The 26,429-nt window shown below is 42.6% G+C and overlaps 1 protein-coding gene across 1 annotated transcript in view; it reads right to left on the bottom strand.

The window, feature by feature from the left end:
• The window catches only part of Sh3rf2 (SH3 domain containing ring finger 2), a 106,042-nt gene that overhangs the window by 43,514 nt on the left and 36,099 nt on the right, over positions 1-26,429 (bottom strand). Inside the window, exons 3-5 of the mRNA XM_021150804.3 lie at positions 13,282-13,551; positions 10,620-10,715; positions 3,324-3,644 (exon numbers count right to left, since the gene is read on the bottom strand). Of these exons, the coding sequence (XP_021006463.1) occupies positions 3,324-3,644; positions 10,620-10,715; positions 13,282-13,551 (687 nt within the window). The remainder of the gene's footprint in view (positions 1-3,323; positions 3,645-10,619; positions 10,716-13,281; positions 13,552-26,429) is intronic.

Below are 26,429 nucleotides of genomic sequence, written 5' to 3'. Positions count from 1 at the left end.
TAATGATGCTTAGGTGGTAAAGACCACTAATGGCACAGTGAAATGCCAATCTTGTTTTAGCACTAGAAAGCACCAAGATCAAGGCAGACTCTACTAATGATGTGAACTTGGCCAAACCATCTTTCTTCTGAGCCCTAATTACCTTAATGTAAGGAGGTTTATAACTCTCCCACAAAGGTTCTACCATATTTGTAGGATGGAGAGGCAGGGCTTTGGAGATTGGATCTGTCCTATCAGAGTCTACCATGTATCTGTCAGTCTATATCTATCACTGTCTGTTTGCCCATATATGTGTCTATTCATCTAATATGACTATCTATCTATCTATCTATCTATCTATCTATCTATCTATCTATCCATCTATCTATCCATCTATCTATCCCTCCATGCCTCTATCATTTATGCATCCATCTGTCTCATATTGGTTTTGAAAGAAAGATGAAATTTCAAGACCTGTAAGTCATATAAAGTACTCAGAAATTGCTGGTTGTTTGTGAGCCTAGAGGCTGCCTGGGGCTGAGAATAAAGAAAAACAAACCCTGGCATGCCCCGTAGTTAAAGCATTCCTGGGAACAGCTTGACCATAAAGATAAAGAGGAATGTGAGGACATAGCAGGGCTATCTGAACTGAGTCAAACTGACCAGATACTCTGCTAGTATTGATAAACATCCAACTCACAGAACTCTGACACCCTGATCTGCACGTACATATAATTTTCTGCTGATGTTTGAATAAGCCAATAATGCTGAATTCCCCACCCCTAAGCCCTTTACCCCATAAAAACCCCTAGCTTTCGAGCCTCGTGGTCCAGTCCACTGTCCCCTGTGTGAGATATGTTTCAACCAGGAGCTCTGCCATTAAACTGCCTCATGTGCTTACAGCAAGAAGGATTCTCGTGCTTCTTTGGGTGCTCTCTTTTTCTCCTGAGACTAGAGTGGGGGTCCCCAAAAGGGGGTCTTACAGTTTCAAAATATTTTAGATTATTACTGCCTTGGTTTTGGAGCATGACTTCACTCAATATGGTTACCAGTACACACTGCTCACTCTCGATATTTGTTAGTTGAGTTACAGTCATCTGTGAGGCCTACAAGAGATCCCTTTCAGGTTTCCCTATGTGCTACCACCTATCCAGATACTTAAGTAAAAAAAACATCATTTGATTTGAGTTTTTGAACACCTACTTGGGTATAAGCATTGTATGAGGGCATGGGGGGCGGGGTAGGGGAAAATTAGTGGGCTAGACCTAACCCCGACTCTCAATAAGACTCAATGAAGAAGCAGGAGAGAAAGAAAGAAAGAGAGAGATTGTTCAATGCCCTGCTTATATATAGTTAGAGATTGTACATGGGGTTTGTGGGTATGTTTTAACAATACCTGTGCCATCTATATAGAAATAGTCACTGTTTACAGCCATTGCATTGACGGAAGGCTATCACTACTGCCCAGTGATTGCCTGTGAAGGCTGTGGTTTGGAATTATCATTCTTTGTGCACACTTGGAAGGAATATGATTCGTTTTGAGGGCTACTGGTGTTCTCCCTCTCTGGCTCATCCTCTCAGCAGATGAGGTAAGCATCCAGGAATAAGGATTTCAACGGCACAGAGAACATGTTTCTTGGATACATCTTTTGAGAAGCCAACTCATGGCTGAGCTCGCTTGCTTATTTTTACAGAGTGTGGGCTGCACTTTATATACCCATACCTCTATAGAAAGAATCCTTTAGAAACTTCTGACTTTTCTGCTTCATGTGAGTCATCAGGTTCCTGTTTTAGAGTGCTCATGTGTTTGTGTATGTGTGTGGTAGAACCACTCAATATAAAGTATGTATATGTTCATAAAAATGTGTTTACATGCATGTCAGATTTTTTAAAATGTCAGAAGATTATGTATGGAAAAAGTATATATGAGAGAGAGGAGAGAGAGAGAGAGAGAGAGAGAGAGAGAGAGAAAGAGAGAAGAGAAGAGGAGACAGAGACAGAGAGACAGAGAGGTAGTGTAGTGTAGGTAGCTGGTGCAGTTACATGAGAGACTGCCCTCTTAGCAACCCAGACAGTAGTATAAGATAGAGTGTTAATGGAGGTGGTTATTTTTCATGCAGACCAGCACACAGGTCTTTGAGGAGCCCTTGACTTTCTCCTTCTTCTGCGTCTTGTTATAAAGGGATTAAAGTCCAATTAAGCCATTTAATCCCAAGGTAGAAATTCATGTTTAAAAACAAGATTTACAGCTTCTTAAAAGAAAAGAAAGACACCAGCGCAAGTTGAAGTTTGTCCTTTCAAGTTGCCACCTGCATGGTTCCAGAGAGTGTTTTTAGCTGAGCACCCAACACGGCATTCTCCTTAATTACCTTGCCTCATACGTCTCCTCCTTTATCTTTTAAAGTGCCCTTCAGCCTAAATAGCCACATGCTGTCAGAAATACTTCAGCTTCTGGATTGCTACAACTCCCGTTGGCTTATCTCTCCTCAGCATCTCGCTGAGCAGGGCTAATAATAAAACCTAGGACGGAGAGCCAGTGCTGACTTGGAGCGTAGCATGTGCAGACACCCTTACAGCAAGTGCTTTACACCCATTACCTCATTAGGTGCCCACTGTGAAAGCATCCAAGGCTGGCTCCATGGGTGTGTGACTTGTGTAGTCACGCAGGGCCACCACTTGATTTAATGCGCTGCTGTTACCATCTTGAAATTCTTAATCATTTTTTTTGAATAAGGGACTTGCATGAAATAACATGACAAATGAGACTTAGCTATTGTACTATGTCAGAGAGAGAGAGAGAGAGAGAGAGAGAGAGAGAGAGAGAATCTCATCTGTCCTCTTATCTTTGGCTGCAAAAATGTAGAAATAAGCATCAGATCCACGAATTATATCATCATCCCAGGAAACACCTGCTAACCCACAGGTCTTATTCACTTTCTTCCCATGTGAAGCCCAGGCTATTGCAGAAGACATGGCATATAATGCCAAAACCCTATCTGGAAAATGGCTGCCAACATCTCCTTAGAGGAAAGTTCTGATGAACAGGCAATCATGCTTACCACAGGACAAGGAAAGGGAAAAGTATCTGGACATTTGGGCAACTTATTTAACCCTTTGAACATTCTCTTTTCTTACCTGTGAAGTAGGGATTAATAATACTCATACGAACTTGCAAGATGCTTAAGGATAAAATGAGATCACAAACATTTGATAATCAGTGCACAGGGCTCCAGGTAATATTCACACATTCTGAGTGCCTGCCAGGCAGTCAGCATCCAACAGTGCTTGGGACGTGGTGACGCTTTCTTGCCTAGTGCCCCAGTGCCCGTGGATTTATTCCCTACCTGTCCTGCAGAGCTGGTAGGGAAGTCTGCCTTGTCCCCATGCTGGGTGAGCACAGAGGGGCTGTTAGAGCTGATGAGCATCGGGGTGCTGATTTCCACCATCTGGTGACCTTCAGGAGAATGGACTGTGCGGTTGAGTGTGTTCAAAGCTGTAGTCATGGAGAACTGCCCAGATCCCTTCCTCCTGGACCCTGGGCTCTTTCGGAGCGAGGATGTGTTGGTCGCTTTGCCTCTGGATGGGGAGGACATCAGGGACAGGTGTCTTGTGCGTGATAACTGATGTCCTTTGTTCTCTAGGAGGTGTCTTGCCGAGACGTTTGGCTGCAAGGATAAGAGGAGAGAGAGAGTTACTCTCTGAGATAGTACAATAGCTAAGTCTTATGCTTGTTGGCAGCTGACATTATCTCCCAGTCTGTGGCTTGGTAGGCCACCCTTTGGTCAGTAAAAGCTGCATCTTTTATCCATTTGAAGTTCATAATTTGGTGTTTGAGACAGAGTGGACATGCATTTAGGGCTTTGACTACACCCTTCTGTTAATCTGCTTCTCCTATTTTGAATACTGCCATCTCTTCACACCCCTTTCCTGTTCTTTGTCTGTAAAATCACTTGTTCTGGTAAATTACCTGGGGGTGGGGGGACAAGAAAGGATAGAAAAACCCTGGCAGGTAGTGTTATTGATAAGCCAGTGGTTAACAGCTGGCAAGCACAATTTCTGGAAACGTAACAAATGGCATGTCTAATCTGGTGTCAGCCAGCCCAGTGCTGTATTGCTGTGTCACTGTGGCCTTCCCCACCATCCCGTTCATTCCATTAAGGGCCCCTAGGCACTCATAGCCTTTGGAAATGTGAAGTTGGTGGAAAACAGTGAGGGTTCCTATGACTCAATGCTTCTGTCTTAGGATGGTTAGTCAAATTCCTATTATTATAACAGTCACCAATGGCTCTCCAAAGCTGCATGTCTCATTCTAATTTAGAAATTTAACTAGAGGTTAAAAAAAAAAAAAGAAAGAAAAAAGAAAAGAGTTTTCCCATTTAAGAACTTTTAAAATGACAACGTGCAGAGGTTTAAAATAGCTAAGACAGAAAAGGTGATTCTTGTCTGAAAACACAATGTGAAGAACTCATCCAGTGTGTGTGGGGGAGTAGTATTATTATGTTTGTATTTGTGCTTGACTTTCCACATATCTGCATGTGTGTGTGTGTGTGCACACCTGCACATATGTGCACGTATGTATATAGGGCAGAGGTCAAATCCTGCTGTCATTCCTCAGGGGCAATCCCCCCCCCCCCGTATCTTCAGGTAGGGTCTTTCACTAGCCTGAAGCTCACCAAGTGCACTTAAAAAGAGTCCATTTCAAAGATAAGAAAGCTGAGGCCCAGCAGAAGCGGCACAAGTGACAGAGCCCATTTGTAAGCTAATAAACAAGAAGCTATCAGATGATAATAATCTTTCTGTCTAAGAGGGAGAGTGCCCGGGGAGAGTGGCTATTTTAAATTGGTCGGGGGAAGATCAAGGAAGAGCCTTCCAGAAGATGACATTTAAGCTGAGACAAGTGATAGGGAAAGAACTGGTTGTGTGGAAGTGAGGATGTGAACAGAGCAGGCAGAAAGAGGTAGAGAAGGATGGAAGGGAGCAGGTGAGGAGACAGGGAGAGGCAGCTGCAAGCCTGGTAGGAGCCTGCCTGATTGCACAAGGACTCAGGCGGCTTTGACTTATTTTCAGTGTAACAGGAAGCTCCTGGCAGGATCTGGGAAGAGGAGTGACACGGTCTGATTTATGCTTTTTAAAGCTCATGTTACGGTTTGGCAGTTTCTCATAGCTAAACACATACTTAGCATCGGATCCAGCCATCTCACTTCTGGGTAATTACTCGAAGAGAGAAAAATGTATGCTCAAAGCACAGTGTGTACTCAGAGTTGCCAACAGTAGGAGACAACCTTGATGTCGTCTACTGCCCGTTGATGATTGGAGCATGTGTACGTGCGTGTGGAGGCCAGAGGTCACCCTTGGAGGCTGTTCCTTAGGAGCTGCCCATCTTGGTTTTTAGGCAGGGTTTCTCAGTGGCCTGGAGTTTGCCAATGAGGCAGGCTAGCTGGCTACTGAGCTCCAGGGATCTACCTGTCTCCACCTCCCCACCTCCTGCCTTTTTAAAAACAAAACAAAAACCAAACAGGTACTGGAATCAAGCTCAGGTCCTCACAATTGCCTGGTAAGACTTTACAGACTGAACTGTCTTCCCAGGTGCCAATGTCTTTTAAATGTTGAAAATACCATCTCTGGAACAACTGTGCTTCAGGACACTGCTCACTAATAAAAACAAGTAAGCTACAGACACAGATGAAGCTCAAACGTGCTAAAGCAACACAAAAGAAGCCAAGCTCACGGAGCTGTGTTCTCCGGAGTTCCATTTATAGAACACTAGAAAAAGAAAGCCATAGGAGCAGAAAATAGATCACTGGTTACTAGGTATTGAGAGTCTGAGAGGGAACAGACAAAAGGGTGCAGAATGAGGGATTTAGGGGGGACAGGTTGGAACTTTTCTATATATTGACTGTAGCGTGTTTACATAATTATATATTTGTCAAACAGAGATCTAGATATATAAGAGAGCAAAGAGATATTACTCCATATCGATGAAAATCTCATTATTAATGTTACCCAGAAGTGATGATGAGAAGTAGGGATACCAATTAGTAAGATATGGATCTTGTTCCTGCATTCTCTAATGGTAGCCCGGACTAAGGCCTTGCAAGCCCCCATAGCACCTGTCCACCCATGGTTTGCATAGGAAGAGAAAAACTGATGCCTTTCAGATTGAATGAGTGATGGTCTTTACCACCCTCTGCAGCAGAATGACTCAAGTTCATTCTTTTTCATTTGTCCTGCCTGTTCTGGCTTCAGGTGGGCCACGCCATCACCTTCTTAATTTATTTATTTTTGTATCAGTAATGCCAAACAAAGGGCCTTGTGAGACTGCTTCTGCCCTGTCCTCCACTGGTGTGACTGATAGTTCCTCAGGGGAAGGACTTCGGGGACTCATTTGGAACAATCTCCTTGAATATCCCAATGTTCATTGGGCTGGATGAGGCTCACAGACTGAGGCTGCCCTACGGAGAAGTCCAGACAAGAGTGGGCAGAAGCTCTGCTTCTGTTTTACCACCCTCTGTGCAGGTGCAGTTCAATAAATCAAATGATGCATTAACAGGGAAAAAAAAAGTCTTGTTTATGCACAAAAAATTCCATGTCATTCCTTATAAAAAAGCCTTCCTTCCAATTGCTCTGCGTGGCGCTGCCAACGAGCAAACTTAAAGAGTTCTTAGCACACACGGGTCTTAATGAAATTACTGGAGTCAAAACTTTAAGTACTGCTTTAAAAACTCAATTTAGATTTGAAGCAACATTTGAAAAGTAGGTTCCCAATTAGACAAACCACTTGATTATCTTCTTCCTCCTCCTAGCAATTAGCAGAACAAATGAAGCGATGGCTAGTTTCATGATAATTTCCAGGGTTCTCATCATTACTAATTTTAGAGGTAAATTTGTAGAGAGATTATCCAAATGGATAATCATTAAATACAGAAATTTTGAAAAGAAAAAAAAGTTCTCAGAAACGGGTGATAAAATTAACGCTTAACCCTTCAACCCCAGAGCTATAAAGAAACATCTCAAGATACTGCAGGAGATCAGGCCAAAGTCTCCCCCTTCCTGTGCTTTTTTAGGTACCAAGTGCAGGTCCTAGGAGAGTTAGCTTTGTCTCCTAACATCCTTATTCTTTCCTCTTGGCAAATGGCCCACCACGGACCTAGGCACACAAGTCATAGAGTAGTGATGCCCCAGGTTGCTTTCCCAGGCCCTCCACCTATGCAATTCCCCAGCCAGTCCTCCTGAGAGGTAGAATTTGAACTTGTCAATTCATTTCCAGCCTAGCAGTCAGTGCTGCATCCTTTCCTAAGGGAGCCGTCATGCAGCCATGCAGCCATGCAGCCATGCAGCCATGCAGCCATGCAGCCATGCAGCCATGCAGCAGCCTACTCATCTGTCCTTCCGTGTTTCTCTCCCCTCTTTTGAATTTTTTTTCCCCCACTGTATCCCGGAAACCCAAGTCTGGGCCTGGTCATTCACATCTATGACCAGAGCATTTTGGAAGCTGAAGAAGGTAAAGGCTAGCCTGTGCTCTACGTCCAGTTTCAGGCCAGCCTGGACTAGACAATGAGACCTGGTCTGAAAACAGAATAAAGTCAACCCCTACCCACCAACCCGCTGAAAAATGGCAATCAAACAAAACAAAACAAGCCTGGTCAGGTCACTGCTTTCCTAAGAACTTTCTATGGCTTCTATGGATCTCTGTGTTAGATCTTAGTTTATTACTGTAGATGGTGTCTCCTCGTGTATCCACATGGTCCCCTTTCCTCTGCTGACTTGGAGCGATGTGACTGGTTCAGGCCAATGGGCAGTGGGGGGAGGGGCAGTGTTACTTCAGAAACCCTCCACCCTGAATATATAACCCACTCTCCTTTCCTGTAGAAACCAGGAAGGACGCATGCTCCAGATATTGCAGCTAAAAGATGGCCCAGCCTTAGTGTCAGCTCCCAGGTGGCTGTGAAGAGAGTCACTCAGCATTCTGTGCTGAACATACATTTTAGGTAGGAAACACCATTTTCTCTGTTAAGCCAGTGAGACTCTGGGGCTGCCTAGTATGACAACATTACCTGACCTTTTCTGATGGTTCACAAAATGGTTTATAGTTTACTACAATTTACTTCTTTGGCTTGGTGACTTGGCTTCCAATCTAGTCGTCCCTGGGTCCTTCTGGTGCTACTTCTACGTCCCCAGCTGCTTTTTCCTCCATTCATACACACCTAACCTTAATTGCTTCGCAGTCAGCTCAGGTGGGGCTTGCTGACCTCCCTGAGTTAGCTGCGCTTCACAACTCCCTAACAGTTCTCTTCTCCCACCTTTGGCATCATCTATCATCCTTGTAATTCATTACCCGAGTGCGGGACTCTGTGACCTCTGGGACTAGGGACCCATATCCATCCTGTGTCTTTAGAACTTATTGAAGAACCTGATGGAGCCAATGAATGATTAAGTAAGTGAGAGAACCGGACAGGGTCAAAGCGAATGGTTTCTTTCTTTCTTTCTAACCATCTTCAGATAGGTTTTCGTTTATTCATTTTAATGCTTTAAAAATCACTGCATTGTTATTGAATCCTTGTATAAACTGGGCAAACTTTTTTTTTTTTTTTTTATGGAGAGCCTGTTCTGTGTTAGCTGGCCTGTAAAGTCTGACTAACTCGTCGTGTTCAGAGAAGACAGAAATCAATCAATGCTCACCTGGCTGCTGACATTTTCTGAACTTTTTTTCTCCCAGCAGAGCCTCATAAAATGAGTGAAATTTGAACAGACAAGGAAGCACTGGGCAGGTGTGCCAGGAAGAAATAAGGCTGGTGGAATGAGACCTTTAAATGCACAGCGCTCTGTACGGCTCTCCCTCCACCCTTCCCTCCACTGTTGCTTTGACTGGCTGAGTGAAGGATACCCGTCCCCTTGAAAGCTGGACCATGCTTAGGAAACACCCTGCATTGCAGAACTTGCTTTGGCTTTCAGGCATGGAAGAACTGGCTTCTTCTCAATTCTGCCTCAGTTCTGCTCCCCCACCCTCCTGAAGGGTGGGGCCACCACCTTCTCCTCCTTTTATAGCTTCCCGATACTCACTTTCAATACTTTTATGCACGGTAAGCACCCAGTAAATGCACTTAAACAATGAAAACTCTCTTTTGAATTTGCAAACGACTTGCTTCGAGCTAGGGCGAGGCTTGTGGCTAGTGAGGTTAGAGACTAGAGGTTAGATAATTACACTAGAGAAATAGATAGCCTAGCTTGTTTTTTAAGTTAAGCGTATTATTATTATTATTATTATTATGCCCACAGAAGTAAGGCTGGGGAATTAGCTCAGTAGGTAAACTGCTTGTTATGCAAAGGTGAGGACCCCAAACCTGTGCTTGGAGCCCAGACCCTGCATAAAGGCTGTGGTAGCACATGCTTGAAACCCCAGTGCTGGTGGTGACAGTATGGAGGCAGGCAGATCCTGTTGGCTAGTATCAGCAAACAGCAAGTTCCAGGTTCATTGAAAGACTCTCAAACAACCCCGTGGAGAACTGTAGAGGAAGACACTGGATGTCAACCTCTGAGTTCCACCTGCAATTTTAACCTTTAGTAGTCACTACTCCCAATATGTTGGTATATGTTGATACATGTTCTTGTACCCCTTGTACATTTTATGCACACATTTATAGAGCTGCTTTCAACCTAGTTCAACTTCATTTTACTGTGGTAGAAAACACATAGGGCACAGTTTCATTGATTTAAGTGCCTGGTTCAGCAGTATTTAGTACATTCACATTGTTATGAACAGACAGATCTCTGGTATTTTCTCATCTTGAGGATTTGGAAATCTATACCCATTTAATTTGTTTTCAGCTCAGCAGTAAATCATGTATTTTCTCATTATATCAAGTGCTCTACAATATTATTCTTTAACATTTGAAATGTTATATAACATTTTTTTTTCTAGGTGGTGGTGGCACACACCTTTGATCCCAGCACTTGGGAGGCAGAGGCAGGCAGATTTCGGAGTTCGAGGCCAGCCTGGTCTACAGAGTGAGTTCCAGGACAGCCAGGGCTACACAGTGAAACCCTGTCTCGAAAAACAAAACAAAACAAAAACAAACAAACAAAGAAAAAAAGTAGGCCAGGTATGGTGGCACACATCTTTAACCCTAGCACTCAGGAGACAGAGGCAGGTAAGTCTGTGAGTTTGAGTACAGCCTGGTCTACACAGTGAGACCCTGTCCCTCCCTCACAGTGAGTGCTTACTGTTGGTTATTTCAATCATTTCCACGTCTTCACAGTTACCAGTGCTATGGTGAGCATTTTGTATGTTTTGTATAAACAGCTTTATATGTTTGTTTAAATATTTCCTTACAATCAGTCTTCAAATGTTAACATAAAGTGTTAACATGCAATTGTTAACATAAAGTGGTGCACACTTTAAGGTTTTTTGTTTATAGGTGAATTTTCATTTTGATGCGAGAACCTTACCACTTAACATTCTAAGAAACAGAATAGAAAAGACCCATTTCTCTAGATTCACCAACATTGTGTGTTACTGGGTAGAATGAGTCTCTTTAGAGGCTCTAGTGAAATTTAAGTCTCATGTTAAATAAGAATTTCTTTTAGCCATCACTGGGGCGTACAGACCCTTTTGAGCAACTTCAGATGGGAAAATCACGTACCTCTACAAACAAGATGGGGAAGATGCCCACTTTATCTCCGAGCTTTCCCTCTGCCCAGTTCTCATCTACACGGCTGATCACTGTGATGACATCATCCTGAAAGAGAAGGCCTCACGTCAGCTCTACCCTCCACTTTCAGGTGATAAAACCTTCCTCTGAGATCAGTCTGAAACAAGGAGCAAGGGGGTGAAGTCTTGAGTAGGTTGTGTGGGAAATATTTCTGGCATCACAGAGGATAGTGTTTGGGTCACCAAGATTTTCAAAAGGAATGGAAGTGATTTGAGGATCAATGGAACTTGATAGGAGAAAAATCGGAATACTCCAGTCACCAGCAAAGTCTGTGGTTTTTCTTTCACATTAATCACATGGAGAAGTCAAGAGGGAAGTCGTGGGTGATAGAGCTCTAGCTTGGTGAAGTGGAATGTTGTTCATTCGAATTTTGAAGACTTTTCAGAACACACTCAGTTTTAATATGTCAAAAATAAAGCAGCTTTCACTTAAAAGTTTCTAACTACAAAAAAATTACATATAAAGTTGCAGAAACATTTTAAATGTTGATAAGCAAAACAAGTGGGTTCTATCCACATAATCTGCTAATAGCGTGGTTGACTTTTTCTTGATGTTTTTGTAGTAAGATAAAAGATATATACATATAAATATTGATTTAAATTCTTTTCAAGACATACATATATGCATTTAGTAAAGTTCATACATTTTGGGGTTTTTTTGTTTTGTTTTTGTTTGTTTTTTTCGAGACAGGGTTTCTCTGTGTAGCCCTGGCTGTTCTGGCACTCATTTTGTAAACCAGGATGGCCTCGAACTCAGAGTCCTGGGATTAAAGGAGTGTGCCACCACCGCTCGGCTTCCAGTTTATTTAAAAATGTATAAACCGGGTGTGGTGAGTGCCAGGACAGCCAAGGCTACACAGAGAAATCCTATCTCAAAAAACCAAAAAAAAAAAGAAAGAAAGAAAGAAAGAAATAAGCTGGAACAATCAACTATAGCCACAAACCCCCACCCAAATTAGAATATAACACTCTACATCTCCCATGCTCGAGCATCATGACCTCTGACCTCTGATACTGTCCACTTGTTTTGTCCTACTTTCCCACTTCATACAAATAATGTCATACTTAATACCTCAATAGCAACACTTTTTGTTCCCTTCCCACCCATGTGTGTGACATGTACCATGGTGGGTTTGGAGGTCAGAGGGCAACTTGTGAGAGTTGTTTCTCTCCTTGGACCTTGTGGTTTGGGGATTGAACTCGAGCCAGCAGGTTTGGCAGCAAGTACTTTTTATCTTCTGAGCTATCTCCCTAGCCATCACGCTGTCTTTTTGCTTTTCTCTGGAGCCCAGGCTGGCTTCAGTGATCCTCTTCCCTTAATATCCCAAATGCTGAGATTATAGGTACAGATATGAGCCACTACATTTACCAGAGGGAAGATCTTTGGTTGACTTTGGACATACTGTGTTTAGGACTGAGTTTAGGACTGAGTTTAGAATTTTCTAGTGAAGCTTCAGTATTCCACAGTGACAAAATTCTCTGATCTGGTATCATATCTTCCCAGTGTTGTGCATGTGTCTTCCATTAGGCTACCAGTTCAATGGAAGGAGGGATATCACTCCATCACTGTTCCAAGTGACTGAATTGTCAGTTGGTGGGGGAGGGGAGTGATGGTGGTTAAGAGCACTTGCTCTTACAGGGGACCCAGAGTTGGTTCCTGGCACCCACATGGTGGTTCCTAATCATCTGTGATCTGAGTTCTAGAGAGTCAATGCCTTCTTGTGGTTTCCACAGGTACCAGGCACACACATGGTACACATACATGCACACAGGCAAAACACTCATCTATATAAAATGAAAATAGATTAAATATGTTTAAAAGAAATTGTCAAATAATTGGTTTAGGGAATGAAGGAGAGTGTGGTACAACTGTCCCTATTTGCAAATCCCTAGAGAAGTTGGGGAAGCAGATGCTGTTTTCTGCTATGTCTTCCTAGGAACTCAGTGTCTAACGTGTACTATACGGTTGATACTCAGCAAGTGCTTGTGACATTAGACTTTCTCTACCTATTTATTGTCTAAGTGTGAAGTTTGTAGTTCAGGTTACAGGATGGCCTTGCTGAGAATACACCGAGGAACCAAGAAAATAAAGATGATCATCATATCGGAACACACAGGGCAGTGAGGTGATTTAGTCTGAATCCGAGGTGAAATCTCATTCCTCATACTAGTAAATGAAAACACTTTACACAAGACGCTTACGGAGGAATTATAATAGCACCACTTCATGTGCTCCCATGTTAACCTGTCATAGAAGAGAAGAGTAAAGTAACCCCAACCTAGATTTCTGTGAGAGGATTTCAACAGCCTTTGAAAACACAGTTGATGTCCCAATTAAGTGTTTTCTTTTGTAAGTGTTGCCATGGTCTTAGTGTCTCTTCATAGCAATAGAACATTGACTGAGATAGTGCCCATGTAGTTGAAATTATACACATAAGCACACATTGCTTACATATTTGTGGTTGCTCACACACACAAACATACACACACATGTGCATTCATGTGTAAAATGTTTATTCTTCTTAAAACCCAGCAAGTATTAAACAATGGACTCTGGGTTCTGCCATAGTCTGTCTGTGGTGTGGGACTCTTACCTTGAGGAAGGTCAGGCAGTCCTGGTTCTCACTCTTATCCTTGTCTCGAAGGTCAAAGTTGTAGAGGGCTCTGCAGAGTGGGGGTGGTTGGGGCAGCTGTTTGATGACCTCCACAGAGCTGGCCGGGAAGATCCCACTGACCCCATTAATCTCCCCCTGGTACCAGTTCTCATCAAGCTGTCTCCGAAGGAGGATGACATCTCCTTTATTAAACTTCAGGTCGCCAGGATTCTTCCCTCTGTAGTTGCACAAGGCCTTGGCTCGAGGCACCTGTAAGTGACACAGGGCAGAAAATAGGAACTGAGATTAGGGGTGGAAGAATGGAGGGTCTCATACTAACTACTAATGATAGTTGTGTGTGGATCATTTGTCTTATTTAATGTAAATAGCGGTCTTAGTTTCTCCAGCTTTCCTCCCTTCAAATACTCTCACATTCCTTTCTCCACTCTCCTTCAAATTCAAGGCTTCTACCTTTACCAATTGCTATTGCATGCATATATGTCCACACATATATTCCCAAATACAACCTCCTCGGTTTGTATAATAATGTTCCTTGCTTGTTTTCAGGGCTGACTGTTTGGCACTGGATAACCAACTGTTGTGCTCTGATCTGGGGAGCACTGCCTCTCCTGAGGAGCACTGCCTCTCCTGGTCCTAGCTTTCCTTGGTTGTCTGTAGTGCTTTGTGTAGGATTGAGATCTCATGGGCTTTCCCCATCCACCTTAGCAGCACCTTGATTTTATATTTTGATTTGGATGGTGGTTTGTGGCTATAGTTGATCGTTCCCATTTATTTATAGCACTTTATTGACTATATATTCAATAAATATATATGAAAGAATTTTAAATCAGTGTTTATATGCAGATATCTTTTATCACTACAAAGGTATCTGGAAAAACTAGTGGTATTGTCCTTAATCAGCTTATACTGGGATTGCATGTTGGTGAAACCTCATGGAAATGGCTTCTGATATTACTACGAGACACAAACTCCCCGATTGCTTGGCTCTCACAATCTTTCTGCCCCTCTTCTGAAATGTTATGTAAACCTCAGGTGCAGGACATCACTGCTCTGCTCACAATATCTAGGAAACAGAAACAACACAGTAACCTTTTGAGAGAGAAGTTCACCATCCAATTTACTGATGAAGCAGAGTAACGGTGGTTTGGTAACTTGCATAAGATGACACAGGTGGGGAACGGTAAGTATCAGCAAACATTAGCTCTGAACCCAGGAGACCTAAGTCTAGAGCTTTTGTGGTTAATCCTGATACTGGGAGTACGGGTTAGGATTGACTCACTGCTATGTGACTTTGAGTGAGTGTCTTAGTCAGGGTTGCTATTGCTGTGATGAAACATCGTGACCAAATGCAACTTGGAGATTAAAGAGTATAAACCCTTTGGCTTATCCTTCCACATCACTGTTTCTTACTGAAGAAGTCAGGACAGGAACTGAAGCAGGGCAGGAATTGGGAGGCAGGAGCTGATGCAGAGGCCACAGAGGGGTGCTGCTTACTGACTTGCTCTTTGTGCTTGCTCAGCCTGCTTTCTTATAGAACCCAGGACCACCAACCCAGGGTGGCACCACCCACAATGAGCTGAGCCTTCTCACACCAGTCATTAATTAAGAAAATGACCTACAGGTTTACCTACAGCCCTGGTGCTATGGAGGCATTTTCTCAATTGAGGTTCTCTCCTCTCAGATGACTTTAGCTTATATCAAGTTGACATAAAACCAGCCAGCACAGTGAGTCAATGATTCTTTCTGGCTCCATACTGATTTTGCATTCTGATTGTACCTCTTTCTACTTATGTGATTAGGGTTGTTTAACATTTTTTGAACTATGTTCATGTATAAAATAAGATGTTAGTAGAATGTCTACCTCATTATGGCTTTCGAGAGCAATAAATAGTATCCATAATGCATCAAACATCTTGCCTAGAATATAATATGTGCTCGGTGAATGTCTTCCTTTATTTAGCATCATGTATAATGGGGAACTAATGACAGCACTTTTACCTACTCCTCAGCATTGATGGGAAGAAAATGGGAGTGGAAACCACCTGCAAATAGGAAGTGGATTGTGAGGGTACTGCAGCATAATTTGGCTCCAGCCTTCTGCAGAACTGTGGACCTCATGAGCAGCTGGATCATTAGGAAATGCAACTGAGACAAGAAAACAATTAGTCAGGAATCAATCATAGCTTTTGAATAAAAATCGGCTCGTGAATCGTCATTTGTCAGATCAGTTGTCTGTCTAAATAATTAATACAGTCAAATGTTTCCCTCCACTCACCCATTGAGACTGGTGTCTCCACACAGGAATGATCTCAATATGGTTTTATTTGAGGTTGGCTTGGCACACTGAAAGTTCTAACAACTCAGGTTTCAACAAAGGCCTTTCTCTCACCAGAGATACTTGTGTATGTTTTCTAAGCAGTGGGATGAAACAATTCCCTTGCTGTCCCTAGGGGAGTTGGAAGAATTTAATTCAGGTCTTCCAGCATTTTCTAGTTCTACAATGCTCATTTGAAAATACAATTCCAAGCTAATTGTAGAGAGCTCTCACATCCCCTTGGCAATGGATAACGGGGCTGTGGATATTGTAAGGAAAGCCTGGGGCTTAGAGAAATACAAGAATACAGCTCACCCTGCAGAAACTGGAGGGTAAGTGAGCAAGGCACGTGGAAGTGGTTCAATAAAGTATGACACACATTCTCGTGGTGAGAGCTCTGTAGTCATTAAAGCTGATGTTGATCCTTTAGCATGAAGCATCACTCTAAATATGCTGTTCAGTGTAATAGAAGTCAGAGTCAGGCCTGTGGACTAGATTATCATCACATATTAGCTTAACTGCTTTGGAAAATGTTAGATGTCTGAACCACACAGCACAGATTATTTTTAAGGAACAGTGTTTTCCCCTAAGTGTTTAGTTCTGGTTTTTAAACTTTTAGAACAAAAACGATCATGTTGCCTATTAAAATCAGACAAACCTGGGAGAAAAAAGAATGGGGCAAAGCTTATAGATGATGGGTGGGCCTAGCCTGTGACCTGTGTTGAGGGAGATGCTATGTGAGAAACTAGCCTGCAGAGGATGAGATCAGAGGATGCCCAGGAAAAACCTAAGTCTGTGAGCCATCCTGGCTTGGAATTTAGAAGGACAGACATTGACCAAGGGTCACATGGGTCACATTTTTCTGGGCACATGACTTCCTGGCTGAGTATACTTTAAGTCTTCCTAGCTGCTGAGTTCTGGTCCCTGGAGTGGAAACCTTTCAGAAAAGTCTTTCTGAAGGAGACTGTCTTCTCTTCCCTGGCTCCATCCATCCCACAGATGCACCTGGAGCTCTGACTGCCATCTTGAGTAATGAGGATGAAGGCTACTTCTAAATAGGGGAAAGATCCTGTCACACGGCCTTGGACTACTTCCTTACATAAACTTCTATTTTGATGTATTGTTCTTTTTGATTTATAAAAAGAAAAGAATGAAATGATAAAGAAAGGAGAATTCAAGTTCTTTACACAATGATGCTAATATATATAATAGTTAATACTATTTTTCATATATACCAGATACCATTATTTCATAATGTATCTTATTTAATTCTCACAGCATATACAAATTATATACTTCAAAGTATATACAAATTAAAATTTCGAAACTTAGAAAATTCGAAATCAGAACATTCAAAGTTGCCCAAGTTTACAAAGTGAGACGGTGGTAGATTCAGGATCTGAATATAGGACTCTTTTTGTAAAGTACAGGGTCTTAACCATTAAGTTCATGTTCCTCAAAATAAACTATGTGGTTTACCTGTCTCAGAGGGTGTTAAGAACACATAGGCCAGACCCCAGGCCTGAACTATTTGCTCAGTCTTACTTGGAGTAGGCTTTCTCTTTTTCTGTAGCTGCATTTTAATTTTTACGTAGCTATTCTTCCATCCAGTTTGATGATATGCATTTAAGCAACGCCTTTTTCAGAATCAAATGGGGGCAAGGGAGATTTGATACAAGCTTGTAAATTACTAACCTACTTTCTTCTTTTCCTTCCGGGAAGATATTTCTAGTGCAAGTGGCATGCGTACGTATTTTAATGAGTACCGAGGGAAGGTATTAAAGCAAAGTGGTAGAAAGTGTTTAAAGTCCTTTGAAGCTGCCTCAACTTTGAATCTCTATGATGGTCCTAATTGTCCGCCTTCCTCACTTCTCCATTCCTCCTCAGCACGGGGAAGTTCGTGAACACGAATTACAGATTCTATATTCGGCTCAAGTCTCTCCCTCTTCGTTCCTCCTTCTGGATAATATGTCCCTGGTATTCTTGGTACTCCCATTATAGTGAGAGAAAACACTGTCCTCCATTACAGGAAGGGTGGAGGGAGGTAGGAGGGGACAGAAGGGGAAAGAGAGAGAGAGGCAGAGAAGGAGAAGGAGAAGGACTCTGAAAGGGGGGGAGGGGAAGAACATGTCTCAGGGTTCTTTCAGGCCACTGAAGTTTCTCTTATGTTATCATACGACTGAAATTTTCATCTGTGAATCTCACAACCCTACAGAGCAAGTGGTGTCACCCTGTTGTATCACCCTGTTGTATTGATTGTGAAATAGAAATTCTGAGATGGTTAATCTCACCAGATGAAGTCTACACTCAGCCAGTATACACCAGGCCTGAGAAAGACTCGGGCTCATCTAACCCCAAGGTCCTGGTACTTCTGCTACACTCCTTCTATGCCAGCTGAACTCACCAGAGTGTCTTCCCAGCATAAAAGTCGCTGGGGCTGTTTAGCAATCAAAATCTGAATGGAGTATGAATGCAATTGGCTTGATGTTGGCTGCATTAGCATGAATTATTGAACTCCAGAGCCCTTGAATAAAAGCTAAGCACCTGAAAATTCTCAGATGGTTGATTCTATCTAGTCCTTAATTGTTTCCTCCGGGGAAAATGACTCTAAGTTCTGCATCCCTATGTGCGGTTGGCACCAGGTTACTTTTATGGCTCATAATTGTGTGTGTGTGTTTTGTCTCTGCAGGTGCAGGGGTGAAAGGGTGGGGCATAGAATGGAAGACTCAAAGGCCATTATCCAACTTTGCCATGGTATTTTACAGAAGAGCCCTTCTTGGATTCTGTCTCATGTGTTCCTTTCCACTTCTTAACTTTAATCTGTATTCTTTAGCTTGAATAGACCAGATTTACCGATTTCCAGTGATTTGTTGAGTGTGAAGGCATCTGGGGCCCTTGGACACACTTCCTCATGGCTGTGTTGAGAGGACTAATGAGACACATTATGTAGACTACCTAGTAGAATGTATGACAATACTAAATACTACACAAACCAGGATGCTTAGAAATTCATGCCCAAAGAAAGAGGAAAGAAGAATCAGTCTGCTGTTAACATCTGGCTTGACTTTCTCTGCTCTACATGTCAACCATTTATTTGATTTTCTTTCAACAAATATAATTTGAGAATCCATCATGCCAGGCATTATACAAAGTGTTTGATTGATCTAATAGTTCACTTGGCCAAATGAAAACCAAACTTATACAAGTAAATATAGAATTACAGGCTAGAGTACATTTAATAGAGGAAAAGAATAGGGGACAGGAGCCCTTAAGGCAGGAAGGAGGGGAAGTACAGGGAAGATTAGCATTGTCCTCACATCTGTATCTAAACCTCCACTCTATTCTTTTCTGTGTGTTTCCATTTTCTGTCTGTGACCCTTTGTTCTCGTCTGCACTCTAGCACCAGGGCATCCCAGGGCTCCTTTATGGACCCATGTCATGCCACATAGACGCATGGCATCCTTCCTTCCAGTTCCAAGGTGATACCAGTCAAGGGCTCAGGACATGCCAGCCCTCTTGCCCTGAGTCCTGCCACTTCCTGATTCTGGTAGCAAGAAGAAAAGGAAGGGAAGCAGATGTTTGTATCAGGTGGGCAGAGAGCGGGCCGTCCACTTCGGTCACTGCCTTTTAAGGTTTGCCATTCATGTACTTTCCTGTTTCCTTCTGAAACATTTCCCCAGTGTTTGCTCTGGAGTGATCTCATTTATCTAACACTGAAGGTAATACCAGAGATGTCCACTTCCATATCTCAGGCTCTAAATGCAAGCTGATTCTTAGCCAATAACTAAGGATTGTTTTGGAAGTGGGCTATATGCCAAATCCTGCAGATGTTCAAACAGAGAGCATTGAAATCCTCAAAACTCAAGATTTCTCTCACCATCTCTTTCTCCAGGAGGGCACAAGGCATGTGTCAGAAGGTAAGAGGTGAACAGCCATCTGAAAGATGGGAAAGCACTATGATACTGCCCCCCCCCAACCTGGCAAACAGCTCTACTCTCTCCCATTTCTTGTTTCTAGAGTAAGCTTTCCCAATAGGTGTGGCAAATGGCAGATGTCTCTTGTCCCACATGGCTGGAGAATTGAGCCAAATCCATCACACTGAGTGAGAAAACTAAGCCAAATGGTATTCTAGCTACCACCTTCCTACTAGCTTAAGATAAAAGGGTGTGCTGGCAGCTCTCCTCTGCCTTTATCCCCTAACTTAATTGGTCCCTTTCATCTCGATGTGGAGGGCTCTGGAGATGAAAGAGGAACAATGAGAGATAACATAATCTAGGCAAACAGCCGGGCATCTCTGAGAATGGGGCCATCCAGGATGAGGTTCTAGACATGGCCCCTAGATGGGATCCATAGGTCTCTTACCATGCCCTTGGATGAAGCAGTAAATTCTCTGCACCTCAGTTTCTTCTGATCCAAAGAAGGTGGTTATTCATTTATTTTTTACTATTTCTTCCAACTCTAAAGATGACAGTTTTTTTAAAAGGTGAAAGATTCTAGAAGTATCTTTAAAATATACTTAACACAAAGGTAATGGGTGAGATAAAAGCAAATTGTCCAAATGATAACTGTTGGACTGGAGTCATGGGTAGAAGGCAGTTCAGTATGTTTTTCAGGTTTTCTGTGTCCAGTTCTTCTAGGAATTGCTGGTGAGGGTGTCACCATTGGGACAGGCTGTTGTGACAAGGAAAGAAATGGCTACAGCTCCCCTTCCCCCCCGCAGGCCATTGGGGAAAGTGACTTTGAAGAGAGCTAGCGCTAATGCAGCTGGAAGCATCTATTGTTAAAAAGTGACATGTCTTCAAGAGTTGCAAGTGTGTGCACAAGTGCATGCATGTGATTATGAGGTGTGATCTCCTTCCTGGGGTGTTTCCTAGGTGACTTCAAAATCCAAGCATGTAGACATTGCAGATTAACCACAACAGGACTTATCAAGGCATATTCTTTGTACCTTCTTTGTCTTCTTGAGACCCCTGGCTGGATTGCACCCCCTGTCTTGTGAGGGGTCCTATACATCTTTGAGTATAGCATTCATCAGCCCTCACTGTAATTGTTGGCTCACATGCCTGCATATCAGATCGAGTTCTGTAACATTAACATAGTCACCTCCTACCCTCTGTACCTAGTGACATGTACACTTATGTAGTCATCAGAAATTTTCTGAGGACCCACAATAAATAAGATGGACTCAACTTTTGCCTTTATGGAACTCACATTCTTCCAGGGCCTAGTCAACACTTATTAATTTGCTGAACAAGTAACTGAGTGAGTGAACATTATTTAATCAAGCCATCCCACTTAAGCGCCACTCAAATTTTGGCATTTTGTTTACAGCGTTCTTCCAATAAGACTACATCATATACAACTAATTATTTTCCCCAAAGTGGAGACAAAACAGACATAACCACAGATAAATACTGCATTTTTGTAAACTGCCCATTGGAAAGGTGCTATCATTTTAAATGTGGTTTGAATTGTATCTGTGTCCAGGGTTTCCAAAGGCATTTGCCTTGGGGATTCTTGCTTGTGGTAGACATTTTCCTTCCCAGCATGCCTGTCTGCATTAAGTCCCTAATCTCTGGTGCAGGTAACCATGTTGAGTGACAAAAATTGACAGATGGCAGCCCCAGTGAAGGGAGCAGTTGAGAGCAAGGAGCTATCTTTTTCCGTCTATTCAGAACATTGAAATCCAGTTTATTGCTAGCCACATATGCCAAAGAAAGCAGTTCTCAGCAGCTGTTGACCTGAGAGGCTCCAGGCTCATCTCTGCAGGCTGGGTGTCACTGACAGGCCTCTGGCATGTCAGGAAATAGGTTGGCATGAGGAAGTGGCTCTCCATCCTGGTCTTCTCTGAGAGGGCTGGCTTTGGGTGCTCCTATCTCATATGACAGAGAGTTGTAGCACTGTTTTTTTCAGAAGTCACAACAGATCTGTGTTGCTCTTTGTTATAGGAAAGCTTTCTTGTGTCCAGAGTCTCTATTCTTGTCATTCCTTTTGCATGCACACATGCAATGCTGTATGTCCATTAACTTTTGCGGAAAGACTCATGCCAAACTTCCCAGTATGAGCCATCCTACCTTGTTTACCTACGTGATATCACTGAGCATGGTGTTTGGAAGAGATGGGCACTTGACAGTGGGTAGGAGCTGTTCTGACGTACCCATGCAGGGTTCCTTGCATTCACAGTCAGACATGAAACACTTCTGTAGCCCAGCACTATTGCCTTTCCACAGGCGGGACTTTAGGATACAGTTTGTATCAAACTTTTGTATTTGTTGTCACTGGGCTCTAGGTGCAACACTGCATGACACCATTATGCCTATTTGATAGCAGAAGAAACTGAGGCAGGAGGACACATGGCTTGCCTCAGATGACACTGCTGAATTTCTTCTCTCCACATCTATCTCTGGGCATCTTCCTCTCACATTGACCACTGCAGGTCCTGGTCTGTATCCATCTCTGGGCATCTTCTTCATGCTGACCACTGCAGTCCCTTAGAGCTTCTTTTTGAAGCTATTTGTGCCTCCTAATTTCTTATCTCTTAAGTGTCTTCCAGAATAGTCTCCTCCTTCCCTTCCTCTACTGCTCAGTTGCTACGTGTTGCTCAGGTCTCAGCTTAAACATCACATCTTTAAATAGACAGCCTGAATTAAGGATCATCCCACTAGCTTTAATGACATTCTCCACATTGCATTGTCAATTGACACCTGACCCTTCTACTAGACTGCACACTTAGCAGGGACTGAAAGCTTTATGTCTCTAGTGCCCTAATGCCTAACACAGTATCTAGCTCAATAAATGTTTTTCCCCAAAGGACAAATGAATCCATTGACAATGGTTATCTGAACCTCAAAATTTCCACATTCTTTCCTACCACAAACACCAAAATTGATCACAAATCTCCATAAATTGATTGAGGTGTTTTCATTTTTAAAACATTTATTTATTTATTTATTTATTTATTTATTTATTTATTTATTTATTTATTTATGTGTGTGTGTGTGTCTATGTGTGTGAGTGTAGCTGCCAGAAGAGGGAGTCAGATCTCCTGGAGCTGGAGTTACAGGAGGTTGTGAGTTGAGTATGTGGTGCTGAGAATTGAATGTGGGTCCTCTGGAAAAGCAGGAAGCAGTTGTAACTGCTGGCTTGTCATTTCTCTACTCCCATTTATTGAGGTTTCTTTAGGGGCTGGTTAGGTTTCTGCTAGAATTCACCATGGGTGTGGCTCACGTACTCTGCCTTCACATGGCCCCCTTGGGCTTCGCAAAGTGTCTTGGGAGGAAGCTGAAACCTACTCAGTGTGCTATAAAGTGTGCTTGTTGTATCCATGCCAAGACAGAAATACACCAAGGGAGAAACCTCCAGAGACACCTGCAAGAAAAGGCTGTTCTGGAAGCAGCAAGCCTTTTAATAACCGAGTCTTACAGATAGCACGAATTCTCTCAGTTTCCATCTGAGGAGGCAGGAAAGGGCTAGGCTGCTTGTCTGCTGGGGAGCTGCTGGCCTTTTATTACATAGGGAAAGCTCTCCTCATAGCATCTAATCACCTTCTGTAAACACAGATGCTGCCACTCATAACAGGCAGGAATAGAATCTGGCACATACCGTTTGCTTCCCTTATATGACCTGAGCATGCATGTAAGTTCAGGGTGTTCATCTTTGCTCTTTAGTGTACATAGGGAAAATGAGGTGACAGGCATCATATGATCTATTGAAACTTCTAGAAGCACCGCTGTTCAATAAACTTCCTACTGTGAGAGAAACCTGCTATAGAGTAGTACTTGCCTCATGTGGCTTGTGTAGCATTGGAACTGAATTTCAAATTTCATTTACTTCAAATTAGTGCAAATGAAGACAGGCCAAATGTGCTGGTGGCTACTGCTCAGGGAGGGTAATGTGTGTATCTGTCAGCCACATGAAATCCGGGGACTGTAGAACAGATCCATGGATGGCCCAGGGATGCAATAGGAAACATTCAGGGGGTTGGAGCCTCTTAGGAAATCTGTTCTTTGCATGTGAAAGAAGAAGAAAAAAAGAATAGATTTGTTATGGGGATGAACCTACAGAGTAAAAAAAATTAAGAGATGTATTCATTAACTACAATACACAGAACTTTGTGGGTCCTGATTCAAACAACATCTACCATTATTATTATTATTTTATTTTTTTTGAGGGACCAGAAAGATGGTTCGTGGGCAAAAGTGCTTTCTGCTAAGATTGAATTTTTATGTGATTATGACATGGAAGTGGTGTTAAAAATAGATCTTTATCTTTGAAAGGCAGCTGCTCACATGCTTGCTAAAGATGGAAGAGCATGACGTGTGGATTCTGCCCCGATTCTATTCTAATTGGAGGACAGAGTGGGGGTGGTGGTCTAGGAAAGACCTCAGGTTGACAGCTGTGTAGGTGCAGAGGAGGACTCGCCATTCCTTATCATTGCCTTCTTGTTCAGACTTACAAATTACCATAACAAAAAGCTTTCCAAAGTCAGAGGAAGATCTCTGCTGAGAGAGGTATGCACCAACGCCTCTCTTCTGGAATGCTTAAAATTCCCTACTGCTGATTTGTGTACATCAGTCAAAATCTAAACTGTATGTTGCCATGGACCTGATAGCCTCAGTTTTATGAATTTTTTTTTTCTGACAGACTCATGCTAGAATTACTGGAAACAATTGTGTAGAACAGGTTGTTTCATAATGGACCGAAAGCCTAGACTGGTAAACAGGCTGAGAATCTTCGACCCCAGGGTTTTGAAGTCACACTCATTCTCCCACTTGCTACCTATTTGACTTTGGAACTAGTAATTTGAGTCCAGGTTCCTCACACATGAAGCAAAAGGAATTATCAGTGCCCTTGTCACAGCTGTGGGGTCTCAACAGGACAGTGCATGCTAAGTACCTAGAAGGGGGAAACACCTGATATGTTTCTGCTCCTGAAGTATGTATATATACTTCAGTATACCAAAATCATACACACACACACACACACACACACACACACACACACACATATATATATAAAAATTTGCTGCTTTCCTGTGTTCTCATTTCAATCATCTGATGACCCCTGTGAGTCAGTACTGTGTCTATCCATCCACAGTACAGATGAAGAAGTTAAGTCTTAGAGAGAGTGGTGGGTGTTTTGGAATCCACTTCCTGGGACTTATGAGAGCCAATTGCTGAATTTTCTTGAAAATTTCCAGTTGGCTGACAGCATATTGATTGCTTGAAGGCAGTCGAAGTGTTGATTGATGCTTTGGGAATGGACAGACATGGAGTTCCTCTGAATCCCTTGTTCAACTTTCAAACACTAAGATTGGCTAGGTTACATGTCTTATGCTCCACTGCTGTACAGTGGCTAAGCAGAAACAAATTGTGTGGCTGTGTGTGAATATGTTTCATTCATGTCAGTTCCTCCTTCAGTCATGTTTTGGGACCCAGTTACTAAGCTGAACATCATGGACCTAGAGAAATGATGCTCACATTCTAGAGTATACCAGAATCATCTTGAGGGGTTGTTCAAACAGGCTGCTTCTTCCCAGCCACTTACTGACACAGTAGGCCTGAGGTGGGATCCGAAAATCCACACATCTGGCCAGTTTCCAGGGATGTGGATGTTGGCCCAGGGGTCACACTTTTGAAGTTGTGTGCTGTGCATCTTGTCATAATTCTATTGAGATTCTATGGAGATCAACATACCAATGTGGTAGGATAAATTTGTGTCCCAGAAGTCTGAACACAGGAAGATAAGACCCAACTCTTTGTGTCTCTCTCTCTAGCTGGCCCTCATTTAACTCTGGCGGGTATCCCAGGAGCTGGAACCTCTTTCTACACATAACAGTAGGCAAGTGAAAAAAATAAACATTTCAAAGTCTATCTTTAAAGCCTGGCAGAAAGCTGCCCTATAATTACCCCATGAACTAGTTACAACTTCTCTCCGACTGAGGTAAAATTATTATGTGATGGCTCATTCAGTCCTATGGAATTCAACAAATGAATTTAGAGCTGATTAAAACATATACACAGACACACACACAGAGACAGACACAGGCACGGAAACATACACATGCGCGCGCGCGAGCACACACACACACACAGAGACAGACAGACAGATAGACAGACAAACAGACACACTCCTGGATCACAATTATTTAATTATAGGAACACAACCAGGAAAGAAAATAAGATACTCCGAGTTGATGGTCCTAATCTGAGCATGTTTCCTGAAATGATGGCAGTGAAGAACACCGTTCTATTTTTCTAAGTATCTTCTGTTTGCAAATGCATAAAGACTCTCTTTGAAAAGGCCATGGGTCTAGAAACACTTAGGAGGTGACCTGACACACCTTTTGTACAGTTAGCTTTCCCTGTAATAATGTCTTCTCACATAACTCCAGACAAAGTAGGAGGACATTAACCAGCCCGATGGACTTCACTGGGTATATTTATAATCTCCAGTTTGGGAGACAGAAAAAGGCACCCCTAGCTTAAAATGTACCAGAGGGCTTTATCATCCATACTGTGTAGATTCAGGGAGTCAGAGAACAAGAGTCTAGAAATAGGACCCCTTAGAAACAGAATTTGTTTGTTTGTTGTTGTTCTTAAGTTCTGGAGATCAAACCCAGGGCTTTCAAATGCAAGCAAGTACTCTACCACTAAGCTGCATGCATAATTCTGGAGTAGAATTCTTACAGATAATTGGAATCTCAAGTTCTTGAGAGTAGAAAGTAAAACTTAGTACTCATTATTATAACCACACATTCCTGAGCACATAATTGGTGTTTAATAATCTACACACACACACACATGTAAAAACT

This window comes from Mus caroli, unplaced genomic scaffold (assembly GCF_978045245.1).
Source record: "Mus caroli unplaced genomic scaffold, Mus_caroli_1 scaffold_19, whole genome shotgun sequence".
Lineage (NCBI taxonomy): Eukaryota > Metazoa > Chordata > Mammalia > Rodentia > Muridae > Mus > Mus caroli.
This window is presented reverse-complemented; position numbering and strand designations above follow the sequence as displayed.